Below are 18,888 nucleotides of genomic sequence, written 5' to 3' on the forward strand. Positions count from 1 at the left end.
CCCACGCACTAGCCACTTTTTGATATACATATATTCGTATTTTATCTTTTAAATATTTTGTATTCCTTGTCTATTTAGGATATATGTCTATCGTATTTTATATTTGTAATTACTGTAATGTCTTATATATTGTTTTATATATTGTGCTCTTATGGTTACGATTGTATCCGAATAAAGAGGTTCTGGCTGACTGAAAGTATTGCAGAATCCAACTGCCATAAGTATCTAGGTGTTCTCTTCAACAATAACGGAAGATATAAAACCCACGTTGAAGAACAAAAAAAGAAGGGAGCAGCGCTAGCTTTTTCAATCAGCTCTATTTACAAGAAGCAACTTGGCCCAACATTCACTCGAACATTGCAGGCAGCACAGGCAAAAGCCATTCCTACATTAACGTATGGAAGTGAGGTGTTAAAAGGATTGGATAGTGGCCAATTAGACAAAATCATTGCAAAAATCTATAGAACAGTGTTCAAGTTACCAACACAAACGTCACCGGCCCAAATTAGGCTGGAACTGGGCATTTGCAATCAATCACTGGCCAGATTAATGAGTTTCTTAATGTGCTGTCACAAACTGAGATCGTCAAAGGAAACGATGGCGAGTAGGGCATGAATACTGGGCAAGAGGTCTAAAAAATCTAGGCTTGAAGGAAGTTTGGAACCTACAAACCAGCCATAACGAATTTAAAAGGCTAGCAAAAATAAGCGTAAGAAACTCTCCTCACTGGAAGATAAGGCACGTCTAGCAAGAAGAAGCCACGGCTGGATGACCCTGTCATCATACGTCCAGCTGACGCCTCAGAGGTATTTAACCCTGCCGTTTAGCGAAGGCACCAAATTAAGTTTTTTTAAATTGAGAATGGGAGTGATCAACTTGTTGTGTCATCTGCCTAAATGGAAAAGAGACCATGGCCAGGAACATTGTCGACTTTGTGGAAATCATAGGGAAGACATAATACTTTATACTTTACTTATACTTTATTCGATATGAATATCATAAAAGTACATACATTTGGTAAAAATATAAAAAGTAGAAAGTTAGGAGGGACAATTAATAGCTATTTCATGAGATAAAATACAATTAAAAGACAATAAAAATATATATATGTAAGTTAAGAACAAGTATTTTTACAATCTCTCATTCTGTAACAGTAATACACATACAAAGATTCTACTCCTACGGGCTCTATTTGTTATTACAATTTAACAACTTAGAGCGGGTAAACCAAGCACTTGATAGGTATTTAGCAACTCCACATACAACAGCTAAAGAAGTTGTATCAGTTAGAGAATGCGGAGAGCAACCCTAAAATCTCTGACCCCTAACATCATGCATATTGGTTTCAACCATTTTACTCTTGCTTTCTTGTATGCTTTGCATCCAAACAAAAACTGCGGCAAGGATTCGATTTTGCATGGGCAGCTTGGACAAGCGCCGTCTAGAGCCCGCCTTCCGTTCCAGCCCTCCACGAATGTATTGAGTGGAAGTGTACCATACCTCATTTTTAAAAAGATAACTCTATCTTTAGGTTTTTGAATAAAGTGTAAAAGAAGTTCAAACCTCCTAATGGGCTTGTGCTCGAGGAATTGGGCAGTTAAGGCTCTCCACTTTGTGCTCCTGAGTTCCTCATTTTCGATCCATTCCCATTAAATGTTCTTAATTACTTGTTTTGGCGGAGGGGGCTGCGTGGTCCAGAATTCGGCCAGTCCCAACTTTGTGACCAACTGTCTGAGTTTAGTTAGCCACTGGATCTTATTCGCACCATTTAGTGTGATAAGTGCGTCCATCACCAATGCATAATTTGCTAGTTCTGGGGTCCTCCGCAGGCGCACCCAGAATAGCAAAGGGCGGAGACGAACTATATCTGATATCGAGCGTTTGCCCATATCATGAAAGAGTGGCTTCAATGGGGTTGAAGTGGGGAGAGAGACTAAGTCCCTTATGAACTTATTTTCAGCTATAGTCAAGTCTATTACATTTTCACTACCCCATAATTCTGACCTGTAAACTGCGGAGGCCAGCGCCTTTCCTTCGTATACTGCAAGCGCAGGGGCTATAGGCCTACTTGCAGACATACGTTGACTCCTCAAAATAGCGCCAGACACTCTCTTCAGATTTATCAGCATCTTGGAGATGTGGGAATCCCACATCATTTTGTTGTTTAATCTAATTCCCAAATAATCAAAATTCTCCACCACTTCCAGGGGTGTCCCATCAAGGGTAATATTAATTTTCTTTGCCTTTTTTGAGGGGGGCAGGACCATTAGCTTAGCTTTAGATGTGTTGATGGTCAGCCCGCTTTCCTTGCAGAACGAACTAAAACTATTCAGCAGTTTCTGCAGTCCGGAGGGAATTTTGGACAGCAAAAGCGTGTCGTCTGCGAAGAGGAGGGTAGGTTTTTTTCTCCCGCCAGGACCGGGGCATCGGCATTGTCCTCCCTCAAATGGTCCACCACCCCATTAACAAAGAGGGAGAACAATGTCGGGGCCATCACACAGCCCTGGCGTACTCCTCTATTCACAGACACCTTTCCTGTTAGCTGACCCTGCCTGCCCCATCTAATCTTGGCGTAGTTGTCTTGATGGAGTTTAACTATAACCTCTAGTAGGTACCGCGGGAACCCCATATCCAGCAGCACCCTCCAGAGTTTATCGCGGGGCACCAGGTCGAAAGCGCTGTTTAAATCAATAAAGGCCAGGTATAGGTTTCCCCTCTTGATGGTTACAGTTTTCCAATAGGTTGCCCAGAACCTGAATACCAGGTCTATTGAGCCCACGTTCTTGCGAAATCCTGCCTGGAAATGGGACAAGATGTTCCCTCCCTCTAGCCACGTGTTTACTCTGTTTATAATGACCATGCCAACTATTTTTTGAATGGCATCAATTAGGCTAATCGGCCTGTAATTTACCGGGTCCTCCCTGTCGCCTTTCTTGTGAATTGTCACAACTTCAGCCCCCATCCATGAATCTGGGACAGGATAACCATGGAGGATTGAATTCATTAACGGGTCGATTTAGTCAGACCACAGTTTAGCATCATGCAAGTACAGGTCGCCCGGTAGCCCATTGGGGCCAGCGGCTTTAGAGGGGATAATGGTCCGAATTGCCTCAGAGACTTCCTGTGCTAAGAAAGGTTCTGTTAATGCCAACTCCTCAGTAGAGAGGACATCCATTGGTTCCCTCCGGGGTTGGCATCGCTCCTCTTCTATACAATATAAGCTTGAGAAGTGGGAATGCCACTGATGCTCAGTTATATGATTGGGGAGTCATACTTATTTATCAGAGACTAGAACTGTATAGAATTCTTCAGATTGGCGGCATCCTTAAGCTGCTGCCAATAATCTTCCTCCCATTCCTTCTTTGTATTAGTAATGCAGACTTTATAGTCCCTTCGGGCCGTTCGCACGGCAGTAGAATCCTTGTTCCTAATTGCATTTCCTATAGCCCTTCTCTTTATTCTGCATTCAGTAGTATACCAAGGTGTACCTGTTTTCAGCGTGTTCTTCTTGTTGCCTACTCTGGTGTTTCCCATGACAAAGAACAAGCCTATTTTCTCTATTAGATTCATATAGGCATCCATAAATTTGGTACTCTTTTTGTTAATATGCGGCGGGTTACAGGATGTGAGCTCCATGGTCCCTGCTTCTACTAATTCTTTGATGCAGATTAGACTCTCTTCATGGCATACCACCTTGTCCCATTTTAATCTGCGCTTGCAGTTTGACGGAACCACCTCTTTTGTGGTCATTAGTGGGCCTATTATCCTTGCACTTTCATTACCCCAGCTAAATTCCATATAAAGTGGGTTGTGATCACTATCATGTGTCTGCCTAACTTCCATATCGACCAGTCTGCTCCATGAGCCTATGTCGAGCAGAATATAGTCGATGCGGGATGGACAGCTAAGTTTATTGTACGTCATCGCGCCATTAGGGTCTGAGATTGTTCTACCATTAAGGGCACGTAAGTTGTGTTCCACTGTCAGAGCATTTAATTGGATCACTCTGGGTGTCCATTTTTTAATTGAAGGTAATGATAGAGGGGGGATAGAGTGTTTATGGTCCTCTTCATTAAGACCAGACAGGTCTTCCTCACTTAGGGGTTCATATGAACAATTGAAATCTCCCCCTACAATAACTCCAGACTTTGGGGAAATGGCGGCTAATGCCACGTCCAATATGGCTATAGTGGGTGAGGTCTGATCTCCCGGGGACCCTCTGGCATACACATCAAATAGCTCTATTGGGATTTCACATTGTGGAGCCTTAGCAGAGATATGGAGTAAGTCCTGAGAAGGTAGAGTATGCACAGACACTGTCCAATTCAGGGCCACACTAATCCATACTAGCAAACCTCCTGATGGGCGGCCCCTCCCTGTACTAGAAGCTGTAATAAAGTGAGTAGAATAGCCACATTTGTACAAGGGAGAAGTGCTCCAGGTTTCCTGGAACATGCAGATGTCAAAGTTGTCTACAAAAGTATTCCATTCGGGGTTTATCATATTCTTTAGAAGCCCCGCTATATTCCAGGAAAATAATTTGATAGTATTTGTATCTATATGTGCAACCCTCTCGATGTTAGCCAATTCAGGTGCTAATCTTTCTGCTACTATTGAGTGTTGATTTGGGGCGTTAGCCACTTCCATGTTCTTTTCTTCCCCAGATGGAGCAATCTCATCATTAAACTCATCATTTGGCTCCCTAGCCACCATATCAGGAAGACTTGTAGTAGGGTTAGTCTGGTGCTTACATTTATCTAAGATATGTATTCGTAAAAAATTATCCTGATTAATATCCTCTGACAGTCAATCTATGTTATTGAGTCCTGATGCTTCATCGGGCCCAGGTTTGGACCAAGATGGCATATATCTCATTTGAATGTTAGAGTACCTGGGGGGGCATGTCCTAAACTCCAAGGCTGCTAAGTTTTCAGCAATTTATTTATTTACAAATTTTAATTCAATGCAGTCGGTTGTCGAATTTGGTAAAGAAAGTCTTTCAACGTTAATGAAGTCCTCTCTAATCACTGAGCTACACCCTCTTACATTGCGAAGCCAGTGAATGGCCTTATTGCGTATGGACTCACTATTCTCATAAGACTTATTGGCACCTAGTTTGGGGACCCCGGTCATATAAACAGTGTCAATGGAGGGTCTATATGATGTATCTATGTTGTTGATACTCCATTTTGATCTCCCGGCCATTTCATTGACCCCCTGCGTGTCCCTATTCTGCAGTGTTGATCTACTCCCTTTTACTGTATCCGCATATGAGCTCTGCCTAAAAGGCATTTTGGCTACAGTGTGTTTGGCCAAGGTTTTAAGTCGTGACTCCCCTGTAGCTTTGGAGGCTCCTGGGGTGGCTAGTTGGGTGCTGCGTTGAAGTCTCTCCTCCTAAGTGTTTTAATGCGACTGTTTGCATAGGTGGGGTTTTTGTCAATGCTGATGTTACATGTGAGGACTTTGTTTTGTGCACTTCCTCCCGGGTTAGCAAATCCATTGTAGTTTTCTTTATAAAAGCTATATCCATTTTAAAACTCTCTAGTTTCTTCATAAGTAAAACATTAAAATTCAAACATCTAGAACAATTATCCGAACTATTCTTCCTTGTTTCTGTGACCTCCCCCAAGCCTTGTGACAGGACTTCAGCTAATTCTCTTGTTTCCCCTTCCAACACAGAAAAGCGGTTAGAGCAGGTAATGCTAGCTTCACATGCTATCGGGTTTAAAGGCCCATCGATGTTGTCCACAAATAGTCACTGGATTTTGTGTTTACCCCCCCTTTGTGCCTCTATGACATTTACCTCAATAGGATTTATGGGGCTGGTAGGGTCACAAAGGATTTCATCTACTATGGGCTTATGTTTTTCTTTCTTAGAAGACATAATACACACCCTATGCCTTTTTCCAAATCTGTTGAAGGAAAGACGGTCCCTTTTACGGAAAGGCTGGAACATCAATGAGGTCAGATCATGCAGAGCCGCAGTACTGGCCTGATTTGACTCACGGAACGCCAATTTAAACTGTGCACTAGTAAGGTTTATGGATCATGCTGTAAAAAACCTAGGGGAGGGGATCCATGAACAGCAACCTTCATTAGAAAAATAACTGGCAAGTCTTCCCTGTAGACATCCAGAAAAGGATAAACTGTTAGAGTCATCACACTAACTGACTAAAGGGGCCGTGCACTCAAGCTGGACTACTCCGGGACTCAACATTCTTTAAACTTGGACACGATCACAATAGCCCCACAGGGGCCGCCTCCAATGCTTTGGCGGCAGGGCAGCTACAAGAGACCTCGGACAATTGGAGGTGGCGGGGCTCTTTTAATAAGGAATTGGGGTTCCACTTTCTTTTTAATACGTACATTTTAATCTTTTGTAACTTGCAAAGGTTTTTTAAATTTTGCAATAAAGTTTCCTATTGTTACCATGCATTCCTGGCCCAAGAGGCTGAAAAGAGACAGCGAGCGTCTCCCGGGCAGCCATGAATCGCTTCATTACAGCAAAAGCCTGAGCAACCAGTTTTTTTTACAACTATGATCTAATTACCAGAAAGTATGATGTTTAATAACACAGGAGGCCAAGCCTACTCTTAGCTGTAAAAAGTGCATTATAGACTTTGGCACAACACAAGCCCTGCCCACAGGGCGGGCCACTGTTCACTGTCCTGGGAGAACAAGAGGTGGTGCCACATGTGCAGTGAAAGGGAAGTCCTCCTTGTGTTGTCTGAGTGAAGGAAGAGAGAATGTGGTACTCAGTGGGGAGCCAGAATACCATAAGGGTCCAGATTATTAATGTCAGGAGCATAATGTAAAGTAACATAACATAATATAGCATAGCCTAACATAACATATTACAACATAGCGGAGCATAACATACCATACCATACCGTAACATAGCATAGCATAACGTAACAGAACCTCACAGGCTTACAAGCGATGCGCACTAGTTTGCAGGAGCATATTATCTTGCTTTTAGTGCAGCTTCCCAAGGTCACTGAGTACTGGGGAAGAGTGGTCCTTAGGGCTGTTGTCAGAATCCCATGGATTATTACTTTTAAAGGTTCTTAGTCTGAATTCGGTAAGGTTGCACAGGAGGGATTTAGTGCACTCAATTGTGTTAAGAATCATGAATTCTATGACATACTACAAGGGTAGTTGAGCACCTTTGATGGTATGTCTAGTGTGTTCATCCTTTTGGAGGGAAGATAGCTCTGGATGTGTTTAGTTTAAGGACCCGATTTAGAATTTGGCGGAAGGGTTGCTCTGTCACAAACACGCAGGATACCAAGTTCGCCCCTATTACAAGCCCATTATAATCTATAGCACTTGTCGTACAACAGACACATTTGGGATGGAGTAACCCGTCGCCAAACTATAAATCAGGCCCTAACTAAGAATTTAGACATCAAGGCCCAGAGTTGCAAAGATTTGATGCAATACAGGGCAGCAAGCAAAGCTGCTGTACTGAATTGCATGCCCTTGAGAGTGCAGAACTGTGATATATCTCGAAAGATGTTGTGCAGTTCTGCTCCCACCCTACGGTGGTGCACTTTCCGGGGCCCTTGCCAAGGGTGTCTGTGTTGTGATCAGCACAGATTTTGTGCAAGAAGGGGCCATTTAAGGCAATGTCCTCTTAGTATGTGTGATGCAGAATGCAACACACATGCAAAGAGGAAAAACAAGGGTAAATAAAAATATTTCTCCTTGTTACTCCAGCCTCAGGGAGGCACAGGTTATTGGATCAAATCCATGTATACAATTATTTGTAGAAATGAAATTGCATGAAAATGCATCAATGGGTGCACCGGCACCACCCATAGGCAGTGCATTGTGCTATGTTACATTACTTTGGTTGCAAGTCAACACAATTCACCATTTGTGTTGCTTTGTAAATACAAACCTGGATTTTGCGCCGGGTCAGCTTTAAAAACATAACGCAAACCTGAAACAAAACCTTTTGAAATCTGGGCAAGAAAGTAGACATCCTCAAATGATTTTATGTTAAGTATCAACAGCCTATTCGCGGTAGACAATGTGGATATTTTTAGTTACTCAGCTGCTCTATATACATATTAAATTGGTTGATGACGGACCATTGTGGAATTTACTGGAATACTGTGTGGTATAAGGTATTGGGGAGAGAAGTGGCTGTATGTGTGTATTTCCACCTCTCTCTCGTAGAGATAAGATGAGAACAATTTTAGCATAGAATACCCTAGGACTATATTGTAGTCTAAAGAATTGCAAAGATATGCCTCAGCTTTCTCCAACAGTCTGAGAACTAAAGTAGCAGTTTGGTGTAGGCATCTGATTTGAAGCCAGATTGGAGGCCACTAGGGTAGCGCTCCAAGATGTTGTTTTAAATTTGAGCTTCTCCACAGGCCTCCAGTAGTTTAGTAATAAGTAGAGGACGAGTGATGGACATGTAGCAGTTTAGATCACTTGCATCACTACCTGTTTTTGAAAATTATCTTCAGCTGTTCTCTTTTAGGAGTGTGGCACCCTACTCTGTTTAGAGGAACTCTTATGATGCTAAGCTAAATTTCTTCTAGTCATTTTTTTCAGCTAAGGAATACGGGATGGGGTCATCTATGCATGAAGCAGGCTTTGGGTCTCCAGCTGCTTTGCGGAAGAAAATTCAGTCAATATCTATAAAAGACAACCATTTAGTTTAATATTTATGCTTGATTTCAGCTGTCAATGTTTCCACATGTAATACTCTTTATTTTATCCGAGACAGAAAATCCCAACTTTACACGCCCATCAGTGGAAGCTGAAGAGCTGGGATGCATCCTATTTTTTACCAATTTTAATTTTTGGGGTTCTGTATCTGGTCTTGCTGATTTGGTTGTTAATAATTTAGTAAAATGTATGTTCTTTCTACATGATTTCTTTCTCTTGCAGAAGAGTTGGAGATTACATACATAAACACACAGACACACACAGAGTTTGTAACCATTTCGTTCTAGTCTCATGATGTCTTTTTTTTTAGTGATTTATTATTTGGAGTAACATGGAGCTTTCCTTTCTTCTTCTTCAGAGCTACAAAGTTAAGGGCTCAAACCAATCTCTGATTATAGCGTGAGACTAGGACACATACGTTGTTGGTTGAGCAACTGAAATTAAATGTTTGGGTGATCACTGTTCTAAGTGTCTCTGGATTAGAGAAGTTAATGTCCAGATATATAATATGTCTTTGATTGCATTCTAACTTTATAGGAATTCAAATATGAAGGTGAATTGAAATAATTTGTGATTGGATTTCCCAACTTCAAGGGGTTTTGGGGCCTGAATTGTAACTTTGTTGATTATGAAAAAATCCTAGCTACCTCCTTTCATAATAACGGGATATGAAAAGAGTTGAACAAGATCATTTTTCCAAACAAGATATAGCTGGACTTTTTGGTATTCCCACTGGAGATTGAAAGTATAATTAAAGGCCTCTTATCCACCAAGAGATCCCAAAATTTAGACTAAGGAATACCCAATCTGAGCAGTATCCAGTGGTAGCCTCAAGTAATCAATTGTTTGGCACTTTGGTGCTGACATCACCACTGCACATAGAACAATCCTTGTGGGAGGGGCCAAGAATAATGGCAGCCGTCAGCTCAAGCTTTTTCCCTTGTTGCCTCTACAAGTTAAAATGCAGCATTTAAAAAAAAAACATGCCCAAGCTAAGGCATCCATCAATGGAAGGAAAAACAGAGGCTTAAAGGATTGATATTGGGAGTCAACAAAATAAAATGCATAGCACAGTTTATGGCAATCTTGGCAAATCAACCAGGAGACTCCACTTTGAGGTGTATGTGGTTTAATTTGGACCTGGGTTATAGTTAACATTAGGTCCTTCGTGTTTCCTGTACCAAACTAATTTGATTTGCCCAACGTGGTTAAAAACATCTTTAGTTGACATGGGGCACTGAAGCCCTGCCGTGTTCCACAAACTACATAAAAGTGGTTGTCTATTTCCACCAGGTAGACATCTTCAGAATCACAAGAAGCACGCTGGTAAGCATTTCTTTCTGTTCCACCTTATCCCTATTGCCTTTATTATCAACATTGTAATCTATACCTTGGCAGTCAGTAGTCTCATTGCACCCAATATATTCAAGCTTGTGCTTCCAGCCAACAGTCTAACTCCAGCTTTAATTACAATAGTAGGCTAACTCATAAAATAATTTTGCTAGTCAGAGTTGGGTTCTAATCGCTGATTAGGATGTTTTGGGTCGTTGTTCTTAGTTTTGCTTCCTGCAGTAATGGACACTGGAAAGACATCAAAACCCACCAGATGCATATGGTCATCATATCCTAACACAAATTCTCTTGTAAAATGAACCACTCCAATTTCACTGGTTAGTTCATATTTAAATATTGATTGAAGTGTTATAGATTAAATAAGTCTCAGGACCTCTTAAGTCAGTACAGCCGAGGAACGGAAGACAGCATTTACAATAATTATGAATAATTATTTAGGGTGGGTATTATTTAATGGGAGAAAAACTGTACTAATCAGAATTGACTATATATCAATGTTTCCTTCAGAGGAAATCAATTCCTTGCTTCTAGATACTGGGGAAAATTGATATCAATAATTGGTACAGTGGATTTATTAATTTTTTTGGACTGTTAATAGGCCCACGAGCAATAAAATGTTCGATTATTGCATATATTTTTGGAGAGGGAAGATTGCCTTACATTGGCATTTCTTATCACTGTTATTACTGTTATTGCCACAATCAGGGATTGCCCAGTTTGGCTTACCCACTCCCCGCTTTGCATTGCTGCCTTTTTTTTCAGAGGGTTACTATAAAGAGGGAGCCAGTAGACACATTTAGACTGTACTGATGGTAAGCCAAAGACACTTTTATCAGTTTTGCCAACATCTAAATGATCTTTAGGGAGAATTGCAGAGGTCTCCAAAACACTGAAGACAAGCCATGGCATAGTGTACTGCTCATCTTAGGATGCTGATTATCATGACATTGATTATGCTCATTAGACCCGGCACTGACAATCGTTAATTGATCCATCCTGAGTTGCATTGAGTGGTAAGACTTCTGACTGACCACATTTAGGTTGCAGGAAGGATGCACTGCCTGTACACTCCCTTTGAAATATTTATGATCAAATTTGGTCCTAAATTGCTTACCAGTAAGCATTTATATTTCCTACACCATGACCACAGATGACAACACAAAATCCAGTGTGCCGTGAGTCACTAAAGGTAAAATAATCCTACATTATAATAATACATAGTATTACTACCATCGCTACCATGGATTCTACCCTAATCAAGGACTGTACATGTGCCATTGCCCGTTCTAACATGAAAACAGAAATCTGAGAATACGTTTCTTCAAGGTCATTAATAGTAACTGAGGTATTGATTGTCGCAAAAGAGTGGCCACTGATAGTGCATGATATGTGATGGTTCCAAGTGAGTGTTGTATGTGTGCATTTAGTGAGTGGCCCATCATGTACACCTCATTCATGGCACTCTTTTTTCAATATCAACAGAGGCTATTATTGCATCAAGGCTCAATGAACCAGGCAGGAAGAAACGCATTTGAGATATCTTTGGTACATAGTCCAGAAGAAACTTAAGAGGGTGTTGACACACAGTGAGACACATTTGAGACCAATTTGGCATCAGGCATAAAGCTGAGTGTCTTCCAAACATTAGTTACTGGTAATTTAAAGCTCATAAAATAAGCTGATGCAAGGAGTTTCAATTTCTGCAGGTGCGGCCTTAATGCTTGAATAACTTCAGAAGAGATTATCCTAGGTGTCTGCTCATGCTCTGCAATATTAATATTCCCCAATTGGGTTTGTTGTTCAGTCAAAAAAGTCTTACCTCCTCATCAGGTAAGATATTGTTTGCGGTGAGTCCAGACCCAGGGCTTTTGTCCTGTCTTGATTTGCTCAGTGTTAGTGCGGTGTTTAGAGCGTGGAGTCTGAATATCGGGAAAATGGGTAATACACTTGCAAGGAGCTAATGTTGGATGAGGGCAGAACAGCAAGGGCAATACGCCAAAAACTAAACATGAGTTCTTGTGCCCATTGTGACTACTTGTGTCCTAGTACTTGTAGATATTGCTCTCCTGTAACATAGTCCTCTTACTGCAAAAACAATTGGAAGCAGGGTCCCCTTGTCTACTTCTCAGCATAAGGCACTTACATAAACACTAATAACTGGAAACTGTTCAGGAGCAATTTACATCCATTTTTCATTTCAATACAGGTGGACTCATGCAAAGACGCCATATGAACCTGAACCTGCTGTTGAAGCAGTCACCACACTCCATACTGACCTGTTCCTCAAACAATGGCAGGGTATGCACAGGGATGGGCTGCCAATGTATGTCTGGACTCCAAATCTGCTCCCCAGTCGGTGGATACATTCCTGCCAGATTGGCCTGGGCACTCATCAGAGTTCGATCCATGTCCGTGCTGCGCACATAAATCTGCGTCCAGAATGTAAATAACGGGTAAGTAGAGAGCCTGACATTTTTGTGTTTTTATTTTTGATGAACACTGAAGGTAATTTACCCTCAAGTACTAAGGCTGATACAGCCTGAACCTTAGTAGTACAAACATCTGAAAGAGACACGTAAGTGATAGATTCCTTACTAAGCATGGCCGAAATTTCCCTGTGAAATCGCAAATAAATCCGCGAATTTGCGAATTTTCCCACGAAATCGCAGATTTTTTTGCGATTTGCCCTGGAGTACTTTCTACTGGCTAATCCAGTAAGTGCTCCCTCATTGGGTTAATGTATAGTGCTTTTACTACACTGCAGCTGCGTAAAGGGGCAGAAGATGTGTCTCCAGTGACCATGTGTGCCTGTAACACAGCCACAGGCACACATGGTCACTGGAGACACATCTTCTGGCCGTTTACACAGCTACAGTGTAGTAAAAGCACTATGGGGCAGATTTACAAGCCTCTTGCGCCTCTTTTGCGCCGCAGTTGCGTCACTTTTGTGATGCAGCGGCATCACAAAAGATGCGCCATGGTCTGGGTATTAACAACGTGACGTCACGTTGTAAAGCCCTGCGCCATCAGGAGGCGTTCCGGCGCAGGGGAGGGCGTTCCTGCGCAGGAACGCCTCCTAAAAGTGGCTGAGTGAAATCTACAAGATTTCACTCAGTCACTTTTAGGCCAATGCTGCGTCAAAACCCTACGGCTGCTTGAGCAGGCGCAAGGCTTGACGTAGAATTGGGGAGATAGGGCCCCCCAGAGCATTGCTGGAGCTGCGTCGCGCTTGCGACGCAGCTCCAGCAATGCGCTGCATTGTAAATGCGGCTGACCATGGGTGGCGGAGTTGCGGCGCACAATAACTGGTGCATCCCTGGGGATGCGCCAGTTATTGTAAATCTGCCCCTATACATTTAGCCAACGAGGGAGCACTTACTGATTAGACAGTAGAAAGTACTCCAGTTGAGTAGAGGTATTGCACAAAACGGTGGCATCTTCGTGGACAAACACGCAGGGCGGGATTCAATCTACCCCCTGTTAGACTCGTTTTTTGTGCCCTTCTGCCCTCTGTTAGACTAGTTTTTCCCTTGTTTTTCTGCCCTTCTGCCCTCTGTTAGACTCGTTTTTCCCTTGTTTTTCTGCCCTTCTGCCCCCTGTTAGACTCGTTTTTTGTGCCCTTCTGCCCTCTGTTAGACTAATTTTTCCATTGTTTTTCTGCCCTTCTGCCCTCTGTTGGACTTGTTTTTTGTGCCCTTCTGCCCTCTGTTATTCCCTTGCTTTTCTGCCCTTCTGCCCTCTGTTAGACTCGTTTTTTGTGCCTTCTGCCCTCTGTTAGACTCGATTTTGGTGCCCTTCTGCCCTGTTAGACTCGTTTTTCCCTTGTTTTTCTGCCCTTCTGTCCTATGTTAGACTGTTTTTTGTGCCCTTCTGCTCTCTGTTAGACTAGTTTTTCCCTTGTTTTTCTGCCCTTCTGCCCTTTCTTAGACTGCTTTTTGTGCCTTTCTGCCCTCTGCATCACCACATCAACACTACCCCAGCATCACTCAGCACCACCACAGCACCACTCAGCGTCACCACAGCATCACTCAGCGCCACCACAGCATCACTCAGCACCACCACAGCATCACTCAGCACCACCACAGCACCACTCAGAACCACCACAGCACCACTCAGCGCCAACACAACATCACTCAGCACCACCACAGCATCACTCAGCACCACCACATTATCACTCAGCACCACCACCACACCACTCAGCACTACAACAGCATCACTCAGCACCACCACAGCACCACTCAGCAGCACCACCCCAGCATCACTCAGCACCATCCCAGTATCACTCAGGACCACCACAGCACCACTCAGCATCACCACAGCACCACTCAGCACCACCACAGCACCACTCAGCGCCACCCCAGCATCAATCTGCGCAACCATTCAACAACAACTGGTTCAAATATGTTCTCTCAATGTTTCAAGCTTTATTACAAATGTCACAAAAAGATGTTAATATTTCACTTCTGTTCTTGGATTTTCGTCACAATAAAATACACTGAACATAATCTTTACAAAAGGTATTTACAAAAGTTTAAGCTATTGCCATTATAAATTAAAATCACTTTTATTTAAGTATTAATTATTTAAAAAAATTAAAAGCCATTGTAATTTGTAATATCAATACATCTAAGTCACGTAAATACAAAACATGTTGCATTACAAATGCTATAGGTGTCACATTTGCGAATGTTTTAATTATTGGCATTGTAAATGAGAAAGCTATTAATTTAGCTATTTTCAAAACCAACACATAAATAAAAAATATTGTCATTTACAAGACCAATAGCTCAAACTTTCCTAATGCGAGACCTATTGCATTGCAAATGCTTGTTTTCATATTTGTCAGTGCTTCCTGTTGAGGTTTAATTTTCATGACAGGCGCCTCATTGCCTACTTGTAACTATTCCTTACCGTAGAATATTCCCCAGGCGTCAGACTGTATCCGGAAAGTTGTTCTGCTTAGTAGTACCCCTGCACGCCGGTAGGTGGTGTCATGCGGCTCCGCGTCCGTCACTGACGTTGTAAGCGCTGGGATGACGTCACGGAGACTACTTAGGCGCCACCCATGCGCGCTGACGTCAGTTCTTTCTTTTTCCGTGCTGAAAGCGCAGATCCGGATTGAGCGCGTGCCTCTGTCACTTTTTGACCACTTTTTTCAGACATTTTGTCTCCTTTTCTTGTCTCCTGGTGCACGTAGGGATGCCCGGCTTTAAGTCTTGCGGGTTGTGCCACCGTAATATGTCGGTGGTGGACCCCCATGATGTCTGCCTCTACTGCCTGAAGCATGACCATGACTCCCGGAATTGTCGGGACTGCCGTGCCATGGCCCGAAGGCATTACGGGAGTGGCGCCGGAAGTTGTTGGAGGTCCGGCACTCCTCTCACCGCCGCTACGGGTCTAGGGGCTGTTCGCAGGACCGGAGACGTCGCTCCTCGGATTTTAAGTCTTCACCTTCAGATTCCGGTAAGCGACGCCATAAGAAGAAGTCGAAGAAGCGCGTTCGCTGGCCGACGTCCCCCCGTCGCTCCCCGGAGGCGGACGTAGGGGACAGGGGCTCCGCCCCTGCAGCTCCTCCGGAGCCTGGGAGCCCCGTGGCCTACCCGCTATCCCCGGGTCCGTCAGCGACTCCCGAACAGGTGCAAGAGTTTCTTGCTGCCATGGAGCGCCTGTTTAGGCCTCGGGTTCCTGCAGGCGGGCCTGCGGGCCCCGTGTCCAGATCCTGTTGGCCCGGCGGCACCGCCTCTGCGCCAGCCCCGGAGCCACTGGATCAAACGCCCTCGGCTCTGGCCCCACAAGGTGCAGCACAGCTGGCTCCGGCCCCGCCCTTGGCTCCAGCCCCAGCGCCGCCCTTGGCTCCGCCACAGGCGCCGCACTGGATGCTGTTTATCCCGCCCCTGCGCCGGTTGCCGGACCATTTTGTTCCGGCCCGGGATCCGCGTTGGGATGCGGCTCCGGCAAGGCCCCAGCTGGTGCCGCTGCCAGCACCGCTGGCCCCCTATTAGGCTCCGGCCCTGCCGCCACGGCCGGCTCCTTCTACCCCGGAGCTATACTAGGACTGAGACAGCTTCGAGGACCCCCTTGCCCGCAGTGTGACTCCGAGCATGATTGGGTGGATGACCTTCAAGATGCGGGTGAACTTGATGTGTCTTCTGACCCGGGGTTTGCCTCACCTCCGCCTACTATGGAGGAAGGTGCTTCCTATACTATGGGGCTGCGCCGAGCCGCGGAGGCTCTCCATCTCGACCTCCCTACGGTGGCCCTTAAGACCAACCTCCTTAGGAAGGTGCTCCAGACGGCGTCTACGTCGTCGGAGCCGCTGCTCCCTTTCAATAAGGCCCTTACCGAAGTCCTCTTGGGTACTCGGTTGCGGCCGGCCTCGGGGGCACCGGTGGATAAGAACGACGCTAGGCGTCATCGTCCGGCAACTGGTGATCTCGCCTTCTTGACCACTCACCCTACGCCTTGAGGCCTCGATATCGCATAGTGCCTTTCCCTCGGCTCCGCCGAATAAGGACTCTAAGAGGCTGGACCAATATGGCAAGAGGTTGTTCTCCTCAGCCAGTTTGGGATTGAGATCGGTTAATACCGCCTGCTTATTGGGCCGTTACTCCCACGCAGTGTGGGATTTGGTGGCAGAGGTTCTGCCTCAGTGCTCTGAGGAGGTCCAGGCTGTCCTTCCCAAGCGATTGCGGAGGGCAAGGATGCGGCGAAGTTTGGCATCAGGTGTGGTTTGGACACCGCTGATTCGTTGGGCAGGGCGATTTCCACGACGGTGGTGTTGCGGCGCCATGCCTGGTTGCGTTCCACTGGGTTCTCACCCGATGTCCAGAGCTCGCTCATGGACATGCCCTTTGATGGCTCCCGTCTCTTTGGCGACAAGTCGGACAATGCCCTGGAGCGCTTTAAAGATTCACGCGCCACGGCCAAGTCTTTGGGTCTTTCCACGAAGGCCCCTGCCACGTCTGGGTTTTGTTCCTTTCGTGGTCAGTGTAAGAGCACTCAAGCACGCTCCTCTGCTAAGTCTGTGCAGCACCAGCCCCAGCGAGGCCACGACTGTGGCTTCTGCAAGGGCGGGTCTGGTAACCAGCGAGCGGGTCAGTCCACCTCCACCCCGCTGCTTCCGCCTATAATCCTTCCTAATCCGTGCTTCATGGAGCACCCCACACCAGTGGGTGGCAGGGTACGTCACCACCTCCACCACTGGGGCGAAATTACCTCGGACAAGTGGGTGCTGCAGATAATCTGTCACGGTTAGTCACTCCCCTTCCTGTCCTCCCCTCCGGCCATGCCACCTCTGTACCACGGCATGTCGGGGGATCATTTGTCTCTTCTCTGTCAGGAAATCACGGCCCTCTTGGCCAAGGGGGCCGGTCAGGAAGTAGGTAGTGGTTGTTATTCCCACTACTTCCTGGTCCCCATCTTGGACCTCTAGGACGTCAATCGCTTCCTCCAGAAGTAAAAGTTCAAGATGCTAACTCTGGCTCAGGTCCTGGCTGCCTTGGACCCTGGAGACTGGATGGTGGCGTTGGACTTGCAGGACGCCTATTTCCACATCCCCGTCCTGCCGGCCCACCGGCCCTACCTGCGGTTCACGGTAGGCCAGGAGCATTTTCAGTTTGCCGTGCTCCCCTTTGGCCTTACCAGTGCCCCTCGGGTGTTCACGAAGGTGATGGCGGTGGTCGCAGCTCATCTGCGCAGTTCAGGGGTGTCAGTCTTCCCCTACCTCGACGACTGGCTGTTGAAGGCGGGCTCGCCCCAGGCAGTCGTCACCCACCTCCAGACTATGGCCGACCTCCTGCACTTGCTGGGGTTCTCCATCAAAGTGCCAAAGTCGCACCTGAGTCCCTCTCAGAAGCTCCCCTTCATCGAAGTGGTTCTCGATTAGGCACTGTTTCGGGTTTATCCTCCCGAGCAACGAGTCCGGGATATTAAGGATATGATTCCGCTCTTTCAGCCTCTATCCCAGGTTTCAGTCAGGGTGACCCTCCGGCTTCTGGGCCTGATGGCCTCCTGCATCCTGCTAGTGATGCATGCCAGATGGCATATGCGGGCTCTGCAGTGGACCTGAAGTTCCAGTGGGCACAGCATCAGGGTAACCTGTCTGATCACGTCCAGATCTTGGAGGGTGCTGCAAGACTGTTGCAGTGGTGGCTCACGAACCGCGATTGGGTCAGTGGCAGATCCCTCTCCCTTCCCCAACCGGAGCACACAGTGGTGACGGATGCATCCCTCCTGGGATGGGAAGGCCACATGGGAGAGGCAGAGATCAGAGGCCTCTGGTCTCCGGCGGAGTCCTGGCTCCATATCAACCGTCTGGAGCTGCGGGCGATCTGGCTTGCACTGAAAGCATTCCTTCACTCTGTCCGGGGAAGTGTAGTGCAGGTGTTCATGGAAAACCCCACCGCCATGTGGTATTGCAACAAACAGGGCAGAGTGGGGTCGTGGACCCTATGTCGGGAGGCTCTGCGCCTCTGGACATGGCTGGAACATCAAGGCATTACCTTGGTGGTTCAACAACTGGCAGGTTCTCTGAACACCAGGGCAGACAAACTCAGCCGCCGGTGCATGGTGGATAACGAATAGCATCTGAACTCGGACGTGGCGCAAGGTCTCTTTCTGCAGTGGGGAGAGTCTTGGTTAGATCTATTCGGCACCGAAGAGAACACGCAATGTCACCAGTTCTGCACGTTGGAGTTTCCAAGGCGGCACTCGCTCTGAGACGCTTTTCGTCACGAGTGGAGCTGCGTTCTATTGTACGCTTTTCCACCTATACTACTTCTGCCCGAGTGATGAAGATCAGGCACGACCGGGTCCAAGTCATCCTTGTGGCTCTGGACTGGGCTAGAAGAG

At 45.8% G+C, this 18,888-nt stretch overlaps 1 protein-coding gene across 2 annotated transcripts in view; it reads right to left on the minus strand.

Moving 5' to 3' along the window:
- The window catches only part of LOC147658893 (prostatic acid phosphatase-like), a 300,334-nt gene that overhangs the window by 208,865 nt on the left and 72,581 nt on the right, over positions 1 to 18,888 (minus strand). For both annotated transcript variants that reach the window (XM_086952051.1, XM_086952050.1), the window contains exon 4: positions 12,315 to 12,467. In XM_086952051.1, coding sequence (XP_086808177.1) covers positions 12,315 to 12,467 — 153 coding nt within the window. The remainder of the gene's footprint in view (positions 1 to 12,314; positions 12,468 to 18,888) is intronic.

The sequence above is a fragment of the Lissotriton vulgaris genome, unplaced genomic scaffold (genome assembly GCF_964263255.1).
Source record: "Lissotriton vulgaris unplaced genomic scaffold, aLisVul1.2 SCAFFOLD_1219, whole genome shotgun sequence".
Lineage (NCBI taxonomy): Eukaryota > Metazoa > Chordata > Amphibia > Caudata > Salamandridae > Lissotriton > Lissotriton vulgaris.